General features: G+C 43.6%; 1 protein-coding gene across 8 annotated transcripts; it reads left to right on the forward strand.

The window, feature by feature from the left end:
• Positions 1-3,709: 3,709 nt before the first annotated feature.
• ogt.1 (O-linked N-acetylglucosamine (GlcNAc) transferase, tandem duplicate 1) lies at positions 3,710-21,229 on the forward strand. 8 transcript variants are annotated; one of them, XM_080008035.1, is made up of 22 exons: positions 3,710-4,077; positions 5,624-5,804; positions 8,208-8,451; positions 9,206-9,274; positions 12,702-12,818; positions 12,916-12,995; positions 13,875-14,070; positions 14,195-14,335; positions 14,433-14,533; positions 14,645-14,798; positions 15,673-15,774; positions 15,968-16,165; positions 17,084-17,242; positions 17,441-17,530; positions 17,635-17,760; positions 18,104-18,274; positions 18,476-18,592; positions 18,807-18,977; positions 19,076-19,228; positions 19,332-19,584; positions 19,914-20,037; positions 20,135-21,229. In XM_080008035.1, exons 1-22 carry the CDS (start codon positions 4,041-4,043, stop codon positions 20,313-20,315), a joined length of 3,165 nt encoding a protein of 1,054 aa, XP_079864161.1. In that variant the 5' UTR covers positions 3,710-4,040; the 3' UTR covers positions 20,316-21,229. The 8 variants fall into 8 exon arrangements, with proteins under 8 accessions (XP_079864161.1, XP_079864162.1, XP_079864163.1 ...); XM_080008036.1 differs by having other exon boundaries at positions 15,968-16,147; XM_080008037.1 differs by having other exon boundaries at positions 5,654-5,804.
• The last annotated feature ends 39 nt before the right edge of the window (positions 21,230-21,268 follow it).

Below are 21,268 nucleotides of genomic sequence, written 5' to 3' on the forward strand. Positions count from 1 at the left end.
GGCGTACATCTGGACAATAATAATACACCACCCCTCGTTGCTCTGGGGCTTGGAGGGCGGCCGCTGATATACTGTGCAGCGTTGTCAATTGGCTGATTAAACCAAAAAACAGGTTGGTATGCAAGTCATCCAAAGACGTTGTTGTTTAATCGTGTTTGTCCTGAAGAGCGTGTTGGTTATGGTCGGCGTGGTAATTGAAGGGGAGGACGACCCTAGTGACCCGGTGACAAAGCCCCCCCCCCCACCCCCACCCACCCCTAACTCTCACGTGTCTCCAAAAATAGCTTGTGTGAAAGCGGCCTCTGTTGTGGTGGAAAGTTTCCCACTGGAACTTCGGGCTTGAGGAGACGGGTCCGCCGCCCGCCCCGACCACGGCCGGCCGCCGCGGCCTGCACAAAGATAAAGCATGTCAGATGCAATCGCCCCCGGGGCCGGGCGTCGTACCCCTGACATCATTCTCTGCCCCCGGGGCGGGGGGTGGAGGGTGGTGGTGGTGGTGGGGGGGGCACGTGTGGAGGGGCACGCAAAACCCCTCGAGCCTCCGCGCACCCGACGCACGTCGGCGCCCCGGCATGGGCGGTGATGTCAGCAACGGCCCGCTGTGGAGGGGGCGCCGGGAAAAACGTAATCAGGACCGAGAGGGAAGTCAATGGCTCGTGAAGATATGTTTGTGCTGTTTTTTTGTTTTTAATCAGGCCTGAGAAAAAACGTAATCAGGCCCGAGAGGGAAGGCACAGTCAGATCTACAGTATGTTTTGTGCTGTTTTTTGGTCCACGCCAGCCAAACAATTGGCCCTGCTGGATTTCAACAGCAAGCTATGAAACGACAACGGAATGTATTCCCACACGATTCGTATTTTTTAAATTACAGAGTGGTTGTTGTTTTTTTGAGGTAACCATAATTTTGCTGAGCGGAAAATGGAAATAGCAAGACTTTCTTTATTTGGATATATAAGGAGGTATGTTCGTAATTTACAATTCCTGTACATGCAGGTCAAAATGACTCAAAATTAAATCATTACATCAATAAATAATTGAACGGACTATTTCATTTTGAGTCATCCCATATAAACATTCCAATTATTATTGTAAATAATTCATAATTGCAATTTTGGCAATTATTCATAAAAAAAATGTCATCATAAAATGACAAATGTATTTCCAAATACCCCATCATTATAATATGTTCATTTTTATTTTTGTTATTGAGAGAAAATAATAGGCATCATTTCACAATGATACACGCCAAGCATTTTTGACGAAATACTTTTTTACAAAATACTTTTTCGACTGAATACTTTTTAACAAAACACCTTTTCGACGAAATACATTTTTACAAAATACATATTTACAAACGTCAATCAACCGTAAGGGGGCGCGGCCTAGCGCCTCATCAACTCAAAGTCAGTGTTGTGGTTCATTGGGAAATATGAAAGGTCGCATTTGGAAATACCTTTTATTGAGTTTTTATTTTGAATGAAAAAGGAATGACATGTGGCCGTGTAATTGTGAAAAGTGCTATGATGAAATATTGATGATAATAAATGAAATGTTTTCATAGGACATTTCAAAATAAAGGGGTAGATTTAATTATTGTTCGGTTCAATTATTGACTGATTTAATGTCATTTCGTGTCATTTGGTCCTCCATGCCTGTATCTAGAGATGGAATGTAAGTAGTTACAACGACTCTCAATTCAGTACCTGAGTACATTTTCACCTGTAGTCATGCCATATTGAGTAGAATCAGTACTCACACTGTTTCCTGAGTTATTTTGAAAATATAGAGCACTAAAGTGCTAAAGTGCCTTTACTTCGCAAGTACTTTTATTTAAGTAGAAATGTAAATTCGATATTTCCACTTTGACCCGAGTAATGTAATTTCTGTGTCAGGGTATTTGTATTTGTACCCTTTAAGTAAAGGGTCTATATACCTTCCCCACCACTGTCAAAAAGTTTAACTTGTGTAAATTCTCTCTGCACTTGTAGAAGTGGTAGTAGTCGTAACAGTAGTAATAGTAGTAGTAGTAGTATTATCAGTAGTACTAGTAGTAGTAGCAGTAGTGGTAGTAATAGTAATAGTAGTAGTAGTAGTAGTAGTAATAGTAGTATAGTAGTAGTAGAAGTAGTAGTAATTGTAATAGTAGTAGTAGTAGTAGTAGTAGTGGTATTAGTAGTAGTAGTAGAAATAGTAATAGTAGTAGCAGTAGTGGTAGTAATAGTAATAGTAGTAGTAGTAGTAATAGTAGTAGTAATAGTATTATTATTATTATTAGTAGTAGTAGTAATAGTAGTATAGTAGTATAAATTGTAGTAGTAGTAATAGTAGTATAGTAGTAGTAGTATAGTAGTAATAGTAGTAGTGGTAGTAGTAGATGAATAATAGTATAGTAGTAGTAGTAGTATAGTAGAAGTAGTAATAGTTGTAGTAGTAGTAGTAATAGTAGTGGTAATAGTAATAGTAGTAGAAGTAGTAATATAGTAGTAGTAGTAGTAGTAGTAGTATGAGTAGTAATAGTAATAGTAGTCATAGTAGTAGTAGTAGTAGTAACAGTATTAGTATTAGCAGTAGTAATTGTAGTATAGTAGTAGTAGTAATAGTAGTAGTAGCATAGTAGTAGTAGTAATAGTAGTAGTAGTATTAGTAGATGTATAGTAGTAGTAATAGTAGTAGTAGTATAGTTGTAGTAATAGTAGTAGTAGTAGTATAATAGTAGTAATAGTAGTATAGTAGTCATAATAGTAGTGGTAGTAATAGTAGTAGTAGTTGTAATAGTAGTAATAGTAGTAGTTTAGTAGTATACTAGTACTATAGTACTAGTATAGTAGTAGTAATATTTGTAGTATAATAGTAGTATAATAGTAGTAGTATAGTAGTAGTATTATAGTAGTAATAGTAGTGGTAGTATAGTAGTAGTAGTATAGTAGTAGTAGTATAGTAGTAGTAGTACAGCAGCAGTAATAGTAGTAGTAGTATACTATTAGTAGTAGTAGTAGTACAGCAGCAGTAATAGTAGTAGTAATATACTATTAGTAGTAGTAGTAGTACAGCAGCAGTAATAGTAGTAGTAGTAGTAGTAGTAGTATACTACTAGTTGTAGTAGTAGTAGTATCGTAGTAGTCAGGATTCTAAGTTCTCGTCCCGCCTCTGCCAATATAAATGTTTGCGGACGCTGCCCCCTGGTGGACACTCTGTGGTACTTCTAAAATGGCGTTGTCCGTCTCCATCAACTTTAATTGATGTTTCATGTGTTGTAGGTTTTTTTTTTCTCCATTAGATCGTGTCCGGTGCGAAACGTCCAACAATGAAACGTCATTTGTGTATTTTAATAACGGCAGCTCGTTGCCTCTGAAACACACGAGCGTCCGTCCCGTGGGAACGGAGCCCAAGTCATTTGCCGCAATTTGTGGCGTATTCCGCCCCCACTTACTAAAATATTAATCCGCGAAAATGCATTCCGCGACATGGCCTCGTGCGAAACCCGCTGATTTGCAGCTGTGACGGCGCGTCTCGCGGAACCGTGTTTTTTTTTCCCCCCGAGGGCTTCGCGCAAGAAATGATTCGGGTTCGACGTCCACGACGCAGTGCGGACACGTCCACCGTCGGATCCCGTTGAAATACGCGGCGGTCTATTTTGCGTCGGGGGAAAAGGAGTCCCGACCGCTCCGCCATTTTGTGTCCCACAGCCGCATTGTTGTGAAGACGGCGGCGATATAACACCGAGCTCGGGGCGCTCGCGTCTCGGCGTTTACAGCCTCGTTGGACTCGACACAGGGTTTTGTTTCGCCGTCGGCTACTTGAAAAAAAATGCTCTGAATCTACGGGCCCAGCGAAACGCGTCGCAAGTAAATGTCGGAGCACCCGTCGGAATACGCGCTTCTCTCCCGACGGGCGACATTTCCGAGGTTAGCTTAGGTTCTCGCCTAGCTTGTTAGCTGGCCGGCTCCAACCGCAGCGGTACACGCTTTTTTCTTTGCAAGGCGGTGATTTATCCAGAATACACACTGACGACCACCGCGCAGGACTCGAAGACCGAGGAGATGGCGAGCTCCGTGGGAAACGTGGCTGACAGCACAGGTAAATGATCATCTGACTAGCTGGTAGCTGGTAGCGATAGCGTTAGCATTCAGCCATGAGTGTAGACAGCCAGTACCTGCAGTCAGACACCGCAGATGAAGCCGTTCAACTGTATTGTTGCTGGTCCTGCGATTTCTTAATGTACAGTCAGCTTCACTAATGGGGGGTTGAAACGTGTCATGGGTGTCGTTTAATAAACGGATTAATGCTCGCTTCTAGTTTCCCTTGCTGCGGCTTGTGCCTTATCACCCCTGTTCACGTGCATTATACATGTTATTCCATGCCACTTACTATAGTGGCGTGAAATGAACCAAACCGACAGTTTATTTGTGAAGCGTTATTATTTGTGTGACAATCGTGAACTCAAATGGCAAACGATTCTGACAGCACCGCCTAAAGGCTGCTAAAGATATGTGTGCTCGGTTTCCCCATATGATTTAAGTGTTTATTTCTGGGTTCATCCACCAAATTCTGCAGGGTCATCCCATGTTTATGGCCTCGCTACGCCACAATATTGAATGCATTGCCCGCTATGAATATGGTTCTATTTATATCATGTTAGCATGGATATCAAGTTCCCTGGTTGATTTGGTTGACGAGGAGGGGGGAAATACACGCATTGGGATCGTATGAAACGAGAGCGAAAAAGCCAGTATCAATGTCTTGGCGTAAGCTTGTTTTTATTTTTTTCCGGGGGGACCTTTTTTCTCTTAACATATTTAAAAAGGCGGTAAACTTATTCAGAAGCTTGTCTGTACATTAAGAGATGTTGTTCATATCATAAAATCATTGTGCAGCCTATATACAATAGTAACCCAACCCAGTAAATACAACCTTTTGTTGTATTGGATTTAATCCAATGTCAGCCACGCTGGCCTTTGAATGTAAGAAGATATAACCTTGTTTTGGAAAGGAGGTGTTCATATTGGTTGTGTAGGATAGTAGTCATTCTATTAGCAATTAATGTGCAATAATTAGAGTGCTTTATTTTAGATCTGTATTTTTCTAAAATAAAGTAAAATAACTGTTCACAGTTTCAGATAGAGGGTATATTTGTGTACAGTGTTCTTTCTTTATTCAGCATATATCAGTTTATATAATACAAATTACTTCACTCATCTTAATGGAATATTTGGTTGTTTGTTTCAGGATACTACATTAAAAAAAAATTCATTTGCTTGAATAAAAGCAAATCAACTTTTTCTATCATTACCTGACTTATAATAACCTTCTTGGTTTCCTAACTTTATGTATCATAGCACCATAACCCATCAGCATGGCCCTTTGTTGTAATTTTCTTTTTAATCAAAGCCCAGTTTCTTTTACTCAAACATCCGAATGCCATGCTCATTTTTTTTTTCCTCCTTGATTCAACCATTATCAGTTTTCGTTCGTGTTTTTTAAAAGTTTTCTTTTTCTTTTTCTTTTTTTTTTTCTTTTTTTTGCAGGAAGTCTTTGTCATTCATTATTTTATTTGCCTGCCTCATTTTCTTCCATCACCTCTAACATGTTGTTTCCCCCTCCTTGGGCTGTGTTGGTGCTCCAGAACCGACAAAACGTATGCTTTCCTTCCAAGGGTTGGCTGAGCTGGCGCACCGGGAGTATCAGTCAGGAGACTTTGAGGCAGCAGAGCGCCACTGCATGCAACTGTGGAGACAGGAACCTGACAACACGGGCGTGCTATTGCTCCTGTCCTCCATCCACTTCCAGTGCCGTAGACTCGACAGGTGAGGTGGCGTGGGCAGGGCTCTGCTCAACGCAACGCACACTCAACCCCGGGAGGCAGGAGCGCAGATAATTCACAGCACGTTCCTGTGGTGGCTTGGGAAGTTGGATGCGGCTGCGGAGCTGTCCTTTGGCCTTCTCGCTCTGTGATTTGTGGTTCCACCTGTACGGCTTTAATCACTATTTTCACACTTTCAGATGTCCACACTCTTTCTTTGCAGGTGTCACGGTGAGGTTTGAGAGTCAGCTCATGTTTTCTCTGCTTATTTGTAGAGACGTACCGCTTGACCGGCCATCAGTTAGAACTTTTTTTTTTGTTTGTTTATTTCAGTCGGATTTTTGTTTAATCTATTTCATCAAACATAGACCATTAGTCGAATAAAAACTGGGCCTCTAATAAATGCCGGCGGCGTGGTCTACACAAACAAATAATGCCTGCCTCAAATGTAGACAGGGGAAAATTGATCAGAGCTCTGATCACTGTTCCGTGCGCGGTCCAAAGCAAATTAAAACTTTTTATTGTAGATGTATTTAATGCACTCCATCCATTTCCGACTGCTGCATAGCAGATTGCTTCTTGGGACAAATGCCCCGCTCCGAGCACTCCCTGCATTGCATGGCACCCAGAAGAAGTTTGGTTTAAATTGATACTAAAAGATTATCAAATATACTTATTCAACAGAGGGAATTACATATAAAAGCCTGCCTCTAATATGAGCCCACTTCCATTAAAGGGGAGTCAAGGTTATTAATATAACCCGTAATCACAAAACAGACTCAAGGGGCTGCACAAACCCACGCTTGGGAGCACAGTACACAAACAAGTAGTTAAAAGTAGATTTAAGCGGACTCAAAAGCTTACGTGCTTTTGAAGCACGTAAGCTTGAAGAGTGGATGTAGAGCAGAAGTCTACAGACCGCAATACTCGTTGCCACAGACCAGTGGCGTCACTGGGGGGAGGTGCCGAAACAGACACCGGAGTGCTACGGACGGCGGCGCAAAGCGCTCGGAGCGGGTGAAAGCTCATTTACTTGCGTGCACAAAACGGACGTATGTGTGCAACATTTATTTTTACATAATACATTTCTGCTGAAACACTGCAGAGATTTTATAGCCAAGTCATTTTGGTGTCACTACCCTGTCACCCTGTGCGATCCACACCCCCCCCCCCCCCCCCCCCCCCAGTGGCACCACTGCACTCCATGCACACAAGCTGCATTGGAATCATGACTGCTGTGCCTGTTAAAACATACATTTTCGGAATGGGCTGCTTGTAGGTGCGGATCGATACCAAAAGTATCGATGCTACCGATATTGCGTCTTGTTTTCCAATACCAAATAAGGGATCAGTTTCTCTCAATATATTTCTGTACTTGCGCTTGCTTGGTGCCCATCACTGTGTGGTGAACGGGAGATCCTTTCTGCAAGCATGTTGTGTGAACACCCATGCGTAACACTGGCAGAAAGCTGTTCGCAGAGTCCCCTCCCACTGCTGCACAGGGCAGGCTTTCGCTCTTTTGCTTGTTAGAGTGGCCAAATCGTGCCAAATTTGACACTGCATGTCCTTGGCTCCCGAGCAATACACATGGCAAGTGTAAAGTAAGTCGGATGAACGGTCGTTGTCCAGATAATCGAAGGACAGAGCTCAGAGATTCCTTATTTTATAGTTACATTTGCCAAAACAAGGCTATAGTCAGACCATTCTGTTTTTGCTTTAAATATTGAAATTATACAATATCATTAAAAACAAAATAGCTTCTGATGCTACATGTACGTAGGGTCTTTGTTTTGCTCATTGTGCTTAATATGCAGTTGAGTCAAATTTTACATGGCTACAGATTTTTTATTTTTTTTTGCTTGTCTGTTGTTTAAAAAAGGCAAAAAAAAAAACGGCCTTCAAAATCGGCCCATTTGCTTGTAAAAAAAAACCTACAACAACCAAAAACCTCGGAATCTTCCATGAAAAATCATGATTGGTGCATCCCCTACTTCTTTGTTCATGCCAGTGCAATTCCTATTGGGAAATGGCAAAAACAGTTATTGGGCTTTCAAACTTGGTTGTCTGAAGTTTTCCTTAATGAGAAAATCATTTGATCTGGCCAAGATCATTTTTATATTGTTGTGAAAAACCAACTTCACTTATAAGAACTCAATTCCAAGTTAATGCACATTATTTTAGTTTAGATCTCCTATGCATAGAAGTTATATTCTACTTTTGGGTTTTTCCCATGACAGTGCCTATTGGCAGCATAGTGAGTTCATAGTTTGACCGAATATTCCCATAAAGATTCAAGGAACACTTGAGCAGATTGACAGATCAGACACACTGTTCCTGATCTCTACACGGTATTGTTTGCCAGTCCAGTGGGTAAGTGGCTTCAACTATGATCCATTTGACTCCCCAGGTCAGCTCACTTCAGCACCTTGGCCATCAAACAGAACCCAATGCTGGCTGAGGCTTACTCGAACCTTGGGAACGTTTACAAGGAGCGCGGGCAGCTGCAGGAAGCCATAGAACACTATCGGCACGCCCTGAGGCTGAAGCCGGACTTCATCGATGGATACATCAACCTGGCAGCGGCTCTGGTGGCGGCGGGGGACATGGAGGGAGCGGTGCAGGCCTACGTGTCCGCCCTGCAGTATAACCCAGTAAGTGGCCTGGCCCCCGCCTCAATAGTGGAGACGATTTTACACCCATGCGTTGCCTATACCTCGTGGTGGCCTCTTGCTTGTCATTCTCATGTTAACAGGTCTGAGCAGCCACACAGCATCGCATTGCGTGCATGTAGATATTCGTTGTCAAGCTTATTTTTCACTGCGCTGCATGGCAAATAGGACTGAAAGTGCTGTGGATGGCAATATTACCATACCGGCACTATTTACATAACTGGCACCTTTAGCTATTATTATTATTATTATTATTATTGGTCCCAGCCTGCAGTAGAAAATCATTTCTGCTTGAAGATATTTCCCAAACACAGGTCAGATAACCTGCTTAAGACAAAAACAATACCCGTGGTGCTTGCTTGCTACAACTTTCCCTAAACGTCACTTTCAAATCAAGACCAACCTCTCAAAACACGCCTAGCTCTACTACGCACAGAATGTAATGGAACTAGTTTCTAGCTCTCTGTAATTATATTAATTTAATTTCTAAAAATAACTTAACACACACTTTTCAACACTTAATGGTCGTTTTCAAAGGCCGTAGAGGCTGCGGTCGGCAGTGCCGCTCTGCAGCAGAAGTCCTCCAGCTGTCAGTTTAAACGATTGACATTGCAGCTGAGGTAGAGGTGATGCATTATGGATTGCCCTTTACAATTATATCGGGCAACAAATACATGAAGCCATTTTGGGTGGAGCTATTTTTAAAAATTTGCCTTCCCCCCCCCCTTCTCTTCAGGATCTTTATTGTGTGCGTAGTGACTTGGGCAACTTGCTCAAAGCCCTCGGGCGATTGGAAGAGGCTAAGGTATGTCATCATGGGGTTACGAGTGTTCTGATCTTTTCAATCCTTTTTGTATTATTATTTTATTTATTTTTTCAGAATTATTATTTCTTTGTATCTTTGACACATTTTAAGCCCCCTCCATACCAAGCCCTTCCCCTGTGCTTCCATGGCCCCCGTACTCCCCTGTTCGCCCAGGCTTAGCTGCAGCCTTTCAAGCCTCGTGAAGGAAATTGGAACAGTAGCTTCCCCTTTGTCACTCCAATTAAAGTAAACTTTTCACTCCTAACACACCAAAAATATTTGGAAGTGTTGGCACATTAGTCAGTACTTCTTGTATAAGACAGATGCTGATAATAAATTACATTTTACAATTTATTTTATCTTTCCCCCCAATGCCAATTCCCTCTGTCTACAACTTCTCAGACAAATTCCTTTTATTAAATTTTTTTTGTAGTGTAGTTACACACATTTTCTTTTTCTACATCTTCACCACTGACTTCTTAAGTCAGAGAATCCTTTGTTTTCCCTTGACCTCTAACCAGAGGTCTTTCCCTTCCCACCCAGGAAGAAAGGCTGGATTTTTATTCTATTTTCAAATTCATGGTGGTGATCTAAATTCATCCTAACTTTTGAACTTTTTATTCCTATGCACTTTAGCGAAGCTGATCTTGGAGGGAAAATGCTGACTCGGTCTTTGAGGAATAAATGAACTGATGAGAATCTAGCTTATCAATGCATTGCAAAAGATAAGACGGTCTCTAACCATTACACTCTGTTCCAATATTCGTATAAATCCACAAAGACATAATTCATGCTGATTTTTGTCTCAGCGTAATAGTTACTTGTAGCTTTGCTTTTCTACTCTAAGTTGTCTAGTCTTACTAGTCTCTAGTATTATCTTTACTCTATCAGTTACAACTACCCAATCCCTGGGTCAGCTCACAGATTGAGATGTGGAGCGGTCTCTCTGGTTAAAGGCCATCTTATTTGGTGCGACAGGGGGGTTAAGCAGTGGGGCGACGCGTTGGGGAGTTTCCAGCTCCCCCTACTCTGTCGCCCCACCCCCCCGCGCGCTCGCCAAGGCTTGGTGGAGTGTGCGCGCTTGGAGCTGTCTTCCTGACCCTTCAGCTGAGCCCCGTCACGGCTCTACAAGGCCCCACAGCGTTCGCTGTCCTCAAAATCTGCTGCTGGCATTCCCCCAAATTGTAGATATTATTTACATTTATGCCCAACTAGAACTTGAACATCTGCTGGGGGAACGTGGGTTTTACAGTTTTTGTCTGGGAGTCATCTCTTAGGAGTGCGTGGAGTGGCCGAAGCTGCGCCAGGCAGACAGCTCTTTATCTGCACTCCACCGCCTGTGTCAGACGCTGCGATAGAGAGACAGAATGAACCGTGCAGAGCAACAGCAATGACCTCTTTATTTCAGAGCTCTGGAGGCTTCTAGATACAATTAAACTTTTCCCCCCTATTCCATTGGCCAGGAGTCAAGAAAGCAGGACAGGATAAAGTATTTCAAATTTTCTCTGACAAGGGAAAAAGAGAATAAAACACAAGTAATCAATTTCTTACCTTTTTCATTTTGAATATGCAATGATATAACCAGAGAAATGTGATCAGTTCATTTGGGGAAGATCAAGTCAGTAACCCTTCCTCCTAAACTGTAATGTAGTTTTTAAGATTAATTAATGGACTAAAGTACAACCAAACAAACCTGTTTAATACAGCAGAACCTTTCTTCCCTCCCTCGCCACCCCTTTGAGCATTCTTATATTTTGTTGAAAAACATTCATTGCATGGACGAAATCTAAGAAGTCTCTTACAAATTGTGTTGAATATTTTATGGTTTATTTCCACACCAAAAACAATGTATTATTTGCAAAGTTATACTAACGATCTTGTTTTCTGATTTTGTCTCTTTTGGTTTCTTCCATGACTGATATTGTTATTTAGAAGGTTTCAGGTGGGTGACACTATTCCTGCGTAGGTGCCTGGCGGAAAGGAACACTAGGGGCAGCATCAGTCCTCTCCTCTTCTTCCAGCCAGCCGCGGCCGCCACTCTGACAAAGTCCAAAAATATGGTAACGGGTTTGTAACTGCCAGCAAAAGAAAAAAAGCACCTCACTCCATGCTTGAGCTCCTGTGTCTTGTGGCTTCCTCTGAAGATCAAAACAAGAAAAAGTTACAAAGAAAAGGGAAAGTATAGTTAAGAATTCCTTCTAAATATGCTACATGAAAGAATGCTCTCAAGTAGAGAAAAAAAACTTGGATTGGAAGCAATAGACGTGCAAAAACAAGTAAGAACCCTCTAACTCTTACATGCTGGTTATTTTTTTCCTATTTTCATTTATTTTTCCTTTATTTGGAGTTGCAGCGTTCTGATGATCATGCAGATGACGCGCTGTGAGTCTGCAGCAGCGCAGGGGCTGCGCAGCGATGCTTCCCAGCGACCCAAGAGGCGCCAAGCGCAAGCAAAAAACCTCGCCCCCCCCAGCCCCCTTGGCCTGTTGGTTGCAGACCTCTCCCCACTCTCTGCCAGCTCTCACTCAAAACTGCCCGCACCTCGGACAAGATAGAAATTGGCATTCAATACCAACTTCAGAACAAAATCTTTTTGGTTCCGCGACTATTTCCTCTAATTGTTGTTATTCACCTTTTGTTCCAAATTTTGTTCACAATTTGGCCCTGCTCCCAACCTCACTGTCCTGAGATACCATGCGGGTCGTGACATGTGTCAGTTTGGTGCTGAGAGGAATCTCCTGGGGAACCTGAGTCTGCAGCCGCCTCACCCGGCCAATCAGCGAGCGCAAGCGAATAAACCACGGCTGCTGCCAGCAGCGGCGGTCGCACACGCAGCAGTACGCAGCGCAACGCGAAGACGGTGATAGTCATCCACCTGTGCGCACGCATTACAGGAACCTCCACTGGCACGCAGTGTCCAACATCCGAGGTTGTGAGAAATTTGACCCATTGCATCACATCTAGGTTAACCTCTCAGATGTGGTTAATTTCTTTGCTTAATGTCGTATTAATCAAAATATAGGAAGGAACTTTTAGCCACCTCCTTTTTTTATTGTCATTAGTTGTTTTTTTTTGTGATATGGAGGATATTGTGATATCTGATTTGTGATATTTATCATAACTGGAGGATGAGGCCCTGCGTGTGGGTGCTGGTTGGATCAGCGCAGCGTAGGAAAAAGCATTGCAGCTTAGCGCAGCAGAGTAAAGCGCAGGCAAGCCCATGCTGCAGACTCGCTTTTTGCCATCGGGGAGAGCGATCACTAATTCTATCCCCTTTGCCCCTTTTTTCTTTTCTTCCTTTTTATTCTCAATCTTTTTTTTTTTTTTATGACCCCTTGTCTTCTCTACACACTATACCTCTCCCTTCCTACTCTCCTTGTCCTCTTTCGTTTCAAAAAAATTTTTTTTCATCGTTAACGCGTCAAAGGCATGCTACCTGAAAGCCATCGAGACTCAGCCCAACTTTGCGGTGGCTTGGAGCAACCTGGGCTGTGTGTTTAACGCCCAGGGAGAGATCTGGCTGGCCATACACCACTTTGAAAAGGTCAGCCACCTGATTGTTTGTTCAGTGTTTAACACTCCAGTAATCCATCTTGTATCTTATCCTGTCATTAAATTCACGTTATTCTTTATATTTGTAGGCAGTGACTCTGGATCCCAATTTCCTTGATGCTTACATTAACTTGGGCAATGTTTTGAAAGAGGCCCGTATCTTTGACAGGTAAGTGTGTGCTGAACATAATGCGGAGGAGATGACATGTGACTAGACACACCTTCCTAACACAACCTGTATTTGTTGTGAAAGACCAGTCAGGAATGCTGCACAACTTGGATTCCATTGTCGCACTGTACTTGGAACCGACTGTGTACCAGTAGCCGCTTTAATACAGAGATCCTGTAATACTGCAGTAAAGAAGACCTGTCAATGTCACAGCTTTACTCTTTCACACTGAGCTAAACAAAGGTGGCATAATGCCGCCCCCGTATGTGATTTTAAATAGCATGCCAGCTTTCCGGACTCTGGCGTGATCATGGGGCGTGATATGTAACACAACAACGCCGGTATCTAGTGTGACGTATAATATACTTGTCAGGCAGCGGACATCAATGATCTGTAGTTATCAATAGCTGATCACCTGGTCTCAACTGACACTAGAAGCCTTTCTTTTATGTCATGTTTTTTTGTTGGACCAACCGCTGCTCGGTGATGGAGAAGGCATCACTAACTGAGCGCTGCTTGTGATTTTTTTAATCAATCTATTTATTTATTTATTTATTTATTTATTCCCCCCCCAAGAATGTCGCCACACTACACTCAGTCTTCTAATTCTCAGAATACTGCAAATGCCAGGGCTTTCATCAGTGGGCCATGAGCTTGATCACCTTTGTGTTAAAACATTAGAAAATAGATAGGGACATAAAAGACATTTATTTAAATGAAAATATTTGAGATTGTAGCTTTAAGCTGCTCTTTGTGTTTCATTTGATACCCATGAATTTGTTCTAATTTCGCAATTAGCTTTTTGAGTTTGCATATTTTTCTAATAGATTAAGTAAAGTAAGCCATAATAACAGCTTTAATCAATTGATCTGTTTTTAGGGCTGTTGCTGGCTACCTGCGAGCCCTAAGCCTGAGCCCCAACCATGCCGTTGTCCATGGCAACCTCGCCTGCGTCTACTACGAGCAGGGACTCATCGATCTGGCCATTGATACCTATCGCCGTGCCATTGAACTGCAGCCCCACTTCCCTGATGCCTACTGCAACCTTGCCAACGCTTTGAAGGAGAAGGGCAATGTAAGTTCTAGGATTATGCTCTTGTATGGACTCAGTCCCTTGCTGTATGGATGCATGGATTTATTATGGTCACACTATATTTCTGCACTTCTCTTAAACTGCATTTTGCATGTCTTCTCGCCAGGTATCTGAAGCAGAAGAGTGCTACAACACAGCCCTGCGTCTTTGCCCGACCCATGCTGACTCGCTCAACAATTTGGCTAATATCAAACGTGAGCAGGGCAACATTGAGGATGCAGTGCAGCTCTACAGGAAAGCCCTTGAGGTGAGTGGCGTATCCGGATATTTACTATGTCTTAATCACCCACTATTGAATATTTTTCTTGTCTGTGGTATTGATCTGGGTTGTTCTTTCTACTCAGGTTTTCCCAGAGTTTGCTGCAGCTCACTCTAATCTGGCCAGCGTCCTCCAACAACAGGGAAAACTCCAAGAGGCCCTAATGCACTACAAGGAGGCCATCAGGTTAGAAGCACGGCCGACCGTGGATTCAATAAAACGATTCAGTGCTCAAATTATCTTCAAACGTTTTTGCCTGCTTCAGCATTTGTGACCTTGTGTTTCTGTCCACTTTAGGATCAGTCCCACGTTCGCCGACGCATACTCCAACATGGGCAACACGCTGAAGGAGATGCAGGACGTCCAGGGAGCCCTGCAGTGCTACACCCGTGCCATTCAGATCAACCCCGCCTTTGCTGACGCTCACAGTAACCTGGCCTCGATCCACAAGGTAGATGGGAGGTTTTCGCCACTGATCGTCTTTGAGGTGGAAGTTTCTAAATATATATGGGTATTGGGCAGGATCTCCTCATTCGATCTTCATTAGAGGTGCACCGATTAATCGGCCAGTGAGAGGAGGTCCAGTAACCTGGTGCAGTTTTGGCGAAAACATAAGTTATTAAATAGTCAATGTTTCACTATGGACATACAGTTCGATTTTCCTTTTAAGAAAAGTTACAATGTTTGTATTTTGTCATTTATAGTTCGTAGATAGAAAAAATCAGAATCGGCAGGTCAGACTTTAAAAAAAATAAAAATAAAATCGGGTGTCGGCCAAGACAATTGCAAACGGTGCTTCTCTAACTTTGATACAAAGGTTCACAGTTTGATTCAATATCTATTCAATGTGATTTTGATGAGATTCGATACGATTCTGGATCGATATTTTATACACAATGGGAACTGCAACGTACTTTACAGTATACCATCTGATGTGCACTACATAAATTATTCACATAACAAATTTGTCTAATACACAATTATGGTGGTATTTAATTTAAGCCGAAATGAGATTCATAATTTTGGTGTGTGTGTGTGTGTGTGTGTGTGTGTGTGTGTGTGTGTGTGTGTGTGTGTGTGTGTGTGTGTGTGTGTGTGTGTGTGTGTGTGTGTGTGTGTGTGTGTGTGTGTGTGTGTGTGTGTGTGTGTGTGTGTGTGTGTGTGTGTGTGTGTGTGTGTGTGTGTGTGCTGCAACGTCTATCTGTTAGCTTTTTGCGTCTGCTTTTTTTCTTTGCTGTTATAGAATATATTTTATGCCTAATGTAAAGCACCTTGAATTGCCGTCGTATATGCGATGTCTATACAAATAAATTTGCCTTTCCTAGGATTCAGGCAACATCCCAGAGGCCATTGCATCGTACCGCACAGCCTTGAAACTCAAGCCAGACTTCCCTGATGCCTACTGCAACTTGGCACACTGCCTACAGGTAAGCATTATCCACCGTCAGTCCTTACTTTTACATTTCACTGCAGATATGTATGAAAGTATGTATGTGACGAATAAACCTCTTGAATCTTGAATCTACTTCATATGACTGTTGCTGTGTGTTCTTCTGCTTTAGCACGGTGGTAGGTGAGATTAAATGTCTCCACTTTGTGATATTCTGGTCTGTTTAACAGATTGTCTGTGACTGGACAGACTACGATGAGCGGATGAAAAAGCTTGTGAGCATCGTAGCTGACCAGCTGGATAAGAACCGCCTGCCGTCAGTGCACCCTCATCACAGCATGTTGTACCCTCTTTCCCATGGCTTCCGCAAGGCCATTGCCGAACGCCATGGCAACCTTTGTTTGGACAAGGTACACGCCTTGATAAAAGCAAGTACATTTTGAATCCTAACCTCTTAGACTTGCTGATAATGCTGTGGCTTTCTGCCTCAGTCATGTTCTAGGTAAGGGGAAGGTTATTTGTCCTGGGATATTGTGGGATAATTTTTTTTACGTCTGCATACTACTTCCACCTTTTTTCATCAGGATGGGGGACAATTATTATCGCTTTATGTTGCGTGGTACATTGTTTATATTTGAGTGGGACAGAACATGATAAACGCACTTAAAACAAGTATAATATTGTTATGAATGTTGAAAAGAGCAGCCGATGCCGTTCTGGCATTTTGTAATGCGTTCAAATAATTTTTGTGCTCCAACTCACTGAAATTTGATGAATTTTACAGTATGTCCACTTCAGAGCGCCATGGACCAGATTTTATGTCCATGAATTCTTTACTGTTGAAGTGGTAACAACAATAGCGGTCACACTGTTTTGGTCGGGTTTGGGGCTCTTGGTTCCTGTCCAGCAATCGTGTGGCGCCGGTTTCAGAGACGGTTCTTCTGCTGTTGAAATGCAAAGAACTGGTTCAGGATTAGGCACCAGCTTTGAACCAGCCCCCCAAATGCCTCTGTGAACGGGGTTAAGAGGGAGCGATCAGGGCGCAATATGCGTAGTGGAGACGGGGAGGGAGCCGTTCCTCTAAATAAAGCTAATATAAATATTGTGTTTGTATTTAAGATGTATTTTATTTTACTCTATATCCTGATTATTTACCGAAACAATTAAAGCACCGTGCGTAACAGGGACACTCTCAGTCAACCCCCCCCCCGGTCAACTACCACCACAAATAGAATCTAATTCCGTGGGAAACACTGCTTACGCTCTGATGATTAACCATGATTCCTTTTAACCAGTGTGCCTGTTGCAGCTCTAATCTCATGAGTCTCCTCCTACTTGTTCAACAGATCAATGCTCTGCATAAGCCCGCGTATGAGCATCCTAAGGATCTGAAGGCCAGCGGCGGTCGTCTGCGAGTCGGTTACGTCAGCTCTGACTTTGGAAACCACCCCACCTCCCACCTGATGCAGTCCATCCCCGGCATGCACAACTCTGAAAAGTTTGAGGTGCTTTGACATTTAACTTTCCCCTTGTCAGGGTGTTGTGATTGAAACCTCTGGACTTCATTTTCAATTGAACATGTCCAAAGCACTTTCTACCCCGGATGTTTTGTTTCATAATAACCATAATGGGTGGGGATGTTTGTGCGAGGATGTGGTCAGGCATTAGATTTTGTGAATTGACTCGTTTGTTTTGCCCTCAAGGTGTTCTGCTACGCCCTCAGCCCGGACGACAGCACCAACTTCCGTGTGAAAGTGGTCGCTGAAGCTCATCACTTCACTGACCTCTCGCAGGTTGTTTATCCATCTTTCCACTTGCCACCGGGGTACCGTTCACATCAGTTGTGGATTAGCTGAGGTTTCTCCGCGTAATGCTGATTCTTTTCTCCTCCAATCAGATTCCCTGCAACGGGAAGGCAGCTGACCGCATTCACCAAGATGGAGTCCACATCCTGGTCAACATGAACGGATACACCAAGGGAGCACGCAACGAGCTGTTTGCCCTCCGCCCTGCACCCATTCAGGTAGCTTTCTCCCGTTGCATTTGTTAACTTTATAAAGGACAGTAGCCAACCACGAATGATTGACCAGTATACAGAACCGAAACCAATGCCTTCATTTGATACTATCTCCGGGACAAAATTTTCCTTGCCCTGTCGGGCTTACACATCTGTTCGCATTCACATTCCGTGTAAAATCCGGGTTCAGAAAGCTAAATCGCAAATCCAGGAGTCCCAACTCATGAGTGAAGGGAGCTGGATCATTGCTTGCTTGGAGCAAAAACACGACAGGAAATTTTATTCTCCGAACCTGGAATGTTCCACCTGATGGGTAACTGGTTCCTCCATGGTTTCCCCTCTCCCTTAGACAATGTGGCTGGGCTACCCAGGGACCAGCGGAGCCCCCTTCATGGACTACATCATCTCCGACAATGAGACGTCGCCTATCGAAGTGGCGGAGCAGTACTCTGAGAAACTGGCCTACATGCCCAACACGTTTTTCATTGGAGACCATGCCAACATGTTCCCTCACCTCAAGGTTTGACTTTGTTTTGTCTCACAATATTGATCTGGATCCATATTTAAACCGACTTGCTGGTTTTGTCTGTATTATGGCTTGTAAAGGATCAAAAAATGGTGTTTGGACCTCAAAATCAAATTTCATGTGTTAAAATGATTATGTGATCAATGCAATGGTTTCCATTTTTCTTACATGCAAAACTTTTTCTTGATCCAATAGAAAAAGGCTGTCATTGATTTCAAGTCGAATGGACATATTTTCGACAACCGCATTGTGCTCAACGGCATCGATCTGAAGGCTTTCCTGGACAGTCTCCCCGATGTGAAGGTAGTAAAGGTGGGTGAAGGAAAAACCTGTAATATTATTCCACATATGATATTACTTTAATTGAGTTGTATTTATGTTCAACCAATTAATTTCCACTTGGATAAAGTATTCTTATTGGTTCTGTATAAAGGTTTTAAAAATGTAAAATCTCCAGGATTGTGTTGTTCATATACATGTACATGTGTTTCTGTGCGTCACATTAACCCGTTAATTATTTTGCCAGATGAAGTGTGACAACAACCAGGACTCGGCGGTGGACACTAACGGAGCGCTGTCCATGCCCGTCATCCCCATGAACACGGCGGCGGAGGCCATCATCAACATGATCAACCAGGGACAGATCCAAGTCACCATCAACGGCTTTACCGTCAGCAACGGCCTGGCTACCACGCAGGTAGGCACGCGACATAACACCTGTCACACCTGATTGGTAGCTCTGTGAAACTAGAGCGTTGTCGTAATAATTGAGCGCCATCTTGTTTTTAATGGCAGATCAACAACAAGGCTGCCACCGGAGAGGAGGTTCCACGCACCATCGTCGTGACAACCCGCTCTCAATATGGCCTTCCCGAGGATTCCATCGTCTACTGCAATTTCAACCAGCTCTACAAGATCGATCCTCCCACACTGCAGATGTGGGCCAATGTAAGAGCTCACTTCTATATGGATCCAGATATGTAATGCATTTGATGTAGATGTATTTCCCACATCGAATATCAATAATATTATCATTTTCTTTCTACTTTAGATCCTAAAGCGCGTGCCAAACAGCGTGCTGTGGCTACTGCGCTTTCCCGCTGTGGGCGAACCCAACATCCAGCAGTACGCCCAGAACATGGGTCTGCCCGGCTCGCGCATCATCTTCTCCCCCGTCGCCCCCAAAGAGGAGCATGTCCGGCGGGGCCAGCTGGCCGACGTATGCCTGGACACGCCGCTGTGCAATGGCCACACCACCGGCATGGACGTCCTGTGGGCGGGAACGCCCATGGTCACAATGCCAGGTGAGAGCTTGTCGACTGGAGTATTTAATTTTCTTTCAGTAGAGAGAAGGCAAAATCTTTATCAAATGCATCTATGGCAAATGCATTGTATACTGTATCATTTTAGTTTTAATATAGACACATATATATATACACTATAATACTATAAAGAAAAAAACATATTTTAATTGAATCAACCAACTCCCAGAGATAACAGGATTTGGGTGACACAATACGTTTCTCTACCTTGCTAACGACTAATGCTGGTGTGAAAATGCGCTGTGAAATGCACATTTCATAAATAATGACATCCGGTGATTTGTTAATATTTTTAACTTCCTCCTCTGCAGGAGAGACGCTGGCGTCCCGCGTCGCCGCCTCGCAGCTCACGTGTCTCGGCTGTCCCGAGCTCATCGCCGACGGTCGCCAGGAGTATGAGGACGTAGCGGTGAAGCTCGGCTCAGACATGGAATAGTAAGAATTTTTGTAATCTCTATAAAATTGTATTTTGTGGACACGTGGCGTAGTGCGTCCTCATAACCCCCCCCCCCCCCCCCCTTCCCCTCCGCAGCCTGAAGATGATCAGAGCCCGGGTGTGGAAGCAGCGGATCTGCAGCCCGCTGTTCAACACCAAGCAGTACACTGACTACCTGGAGAAGCTCTACCTGCAAATGTGGGAGCACCATGCCAGCGGCGGGAAGCCGGAGCACCTGGTCAAGCTGCAGCACATTGACAGCGGCGACACGGCTTGAACGAAGCACCGTCACCCCGCACAGTCCCGCCCCCCACCCCCCGCTGTCTCCAGTCCGTCGTGCCGGCCTTGCCTCCATTCGTCCCCACTTGAATGTCGGTGACTGACCCACGTGCCCCCGACCCTCCCTTCTCACTTTTCCTGTTTAAAAAAAGGACTCTTATTTGTTGAAGAGCCTAGAGGTGTCCCCGCTCCGCCCTCCTTTACGTTGCCATGGCGACGGCATGGCGGTGTCCCCCCGGAGGCTCTGCTCGGTGAGTGACGGAGCGAGCACACGCCTACGATCACTCCTTCCCAATGCTTGGAACTTATCAGTCCATATTATTTTCTTATTGTTGAGAAGACACAGAGCCCTCCCGCCCCCCAAATCACAATGTTTATCTACTTTTATTGGGATGAAATATTCTGAGTGTTAAGTGGGCAAGTTGTAATTCTTTAAGTTTAATCAGCTTTAATGTGCATTCTTGGAAGCAGTCCGCTCTTTATTTTTGTCTTAAGCTGTCGCTAAATCTGACGGCGGAAGTGGTGTGTGCGTTTTGATGTACAGTAGCTCTTGTTGAGGGACACCCCGCCCCCCACCCCCCCACCCCCACCAAATTGCAATTTTTAAGGATTTATTTTTCTTGTCTGTGTCTGAACACTCTTGGTAGCTATCGTCCTTTAATGCCACACTATGCTTGCAAGGGACATTTGGACAGAGAATGGATGAAGGAGTTGCTTGTCAGTGATCATTGGTAAGGGTTTATATTTCACGTTTGCTGTCATTCATTCAGAGACTTTTGTTTCAATTATTGAGACAGGAACAGCCTGGTAAGTATTTTCTCAATTTTATTTTGTATTGTCTGTAAACTGGAAGCTGTTGATGATACTGCAAGGCTCTGATTAAAAACAAATAAAGATGGGGAAACATTCTGAGCTCTTGTCGTGCGCCGAGATCTTAATTGTGGTGTAGTT

Source organism: Zeus faber, assembly GCF_960531495.2.
Source record: "Zeus faber genome assembly, chromosome: 10".
NCBI lineage: Eukaryota > Metazoa > Chordata > Actinopteri > Zeiformes > Zeidae > Zeus > Zeus faber.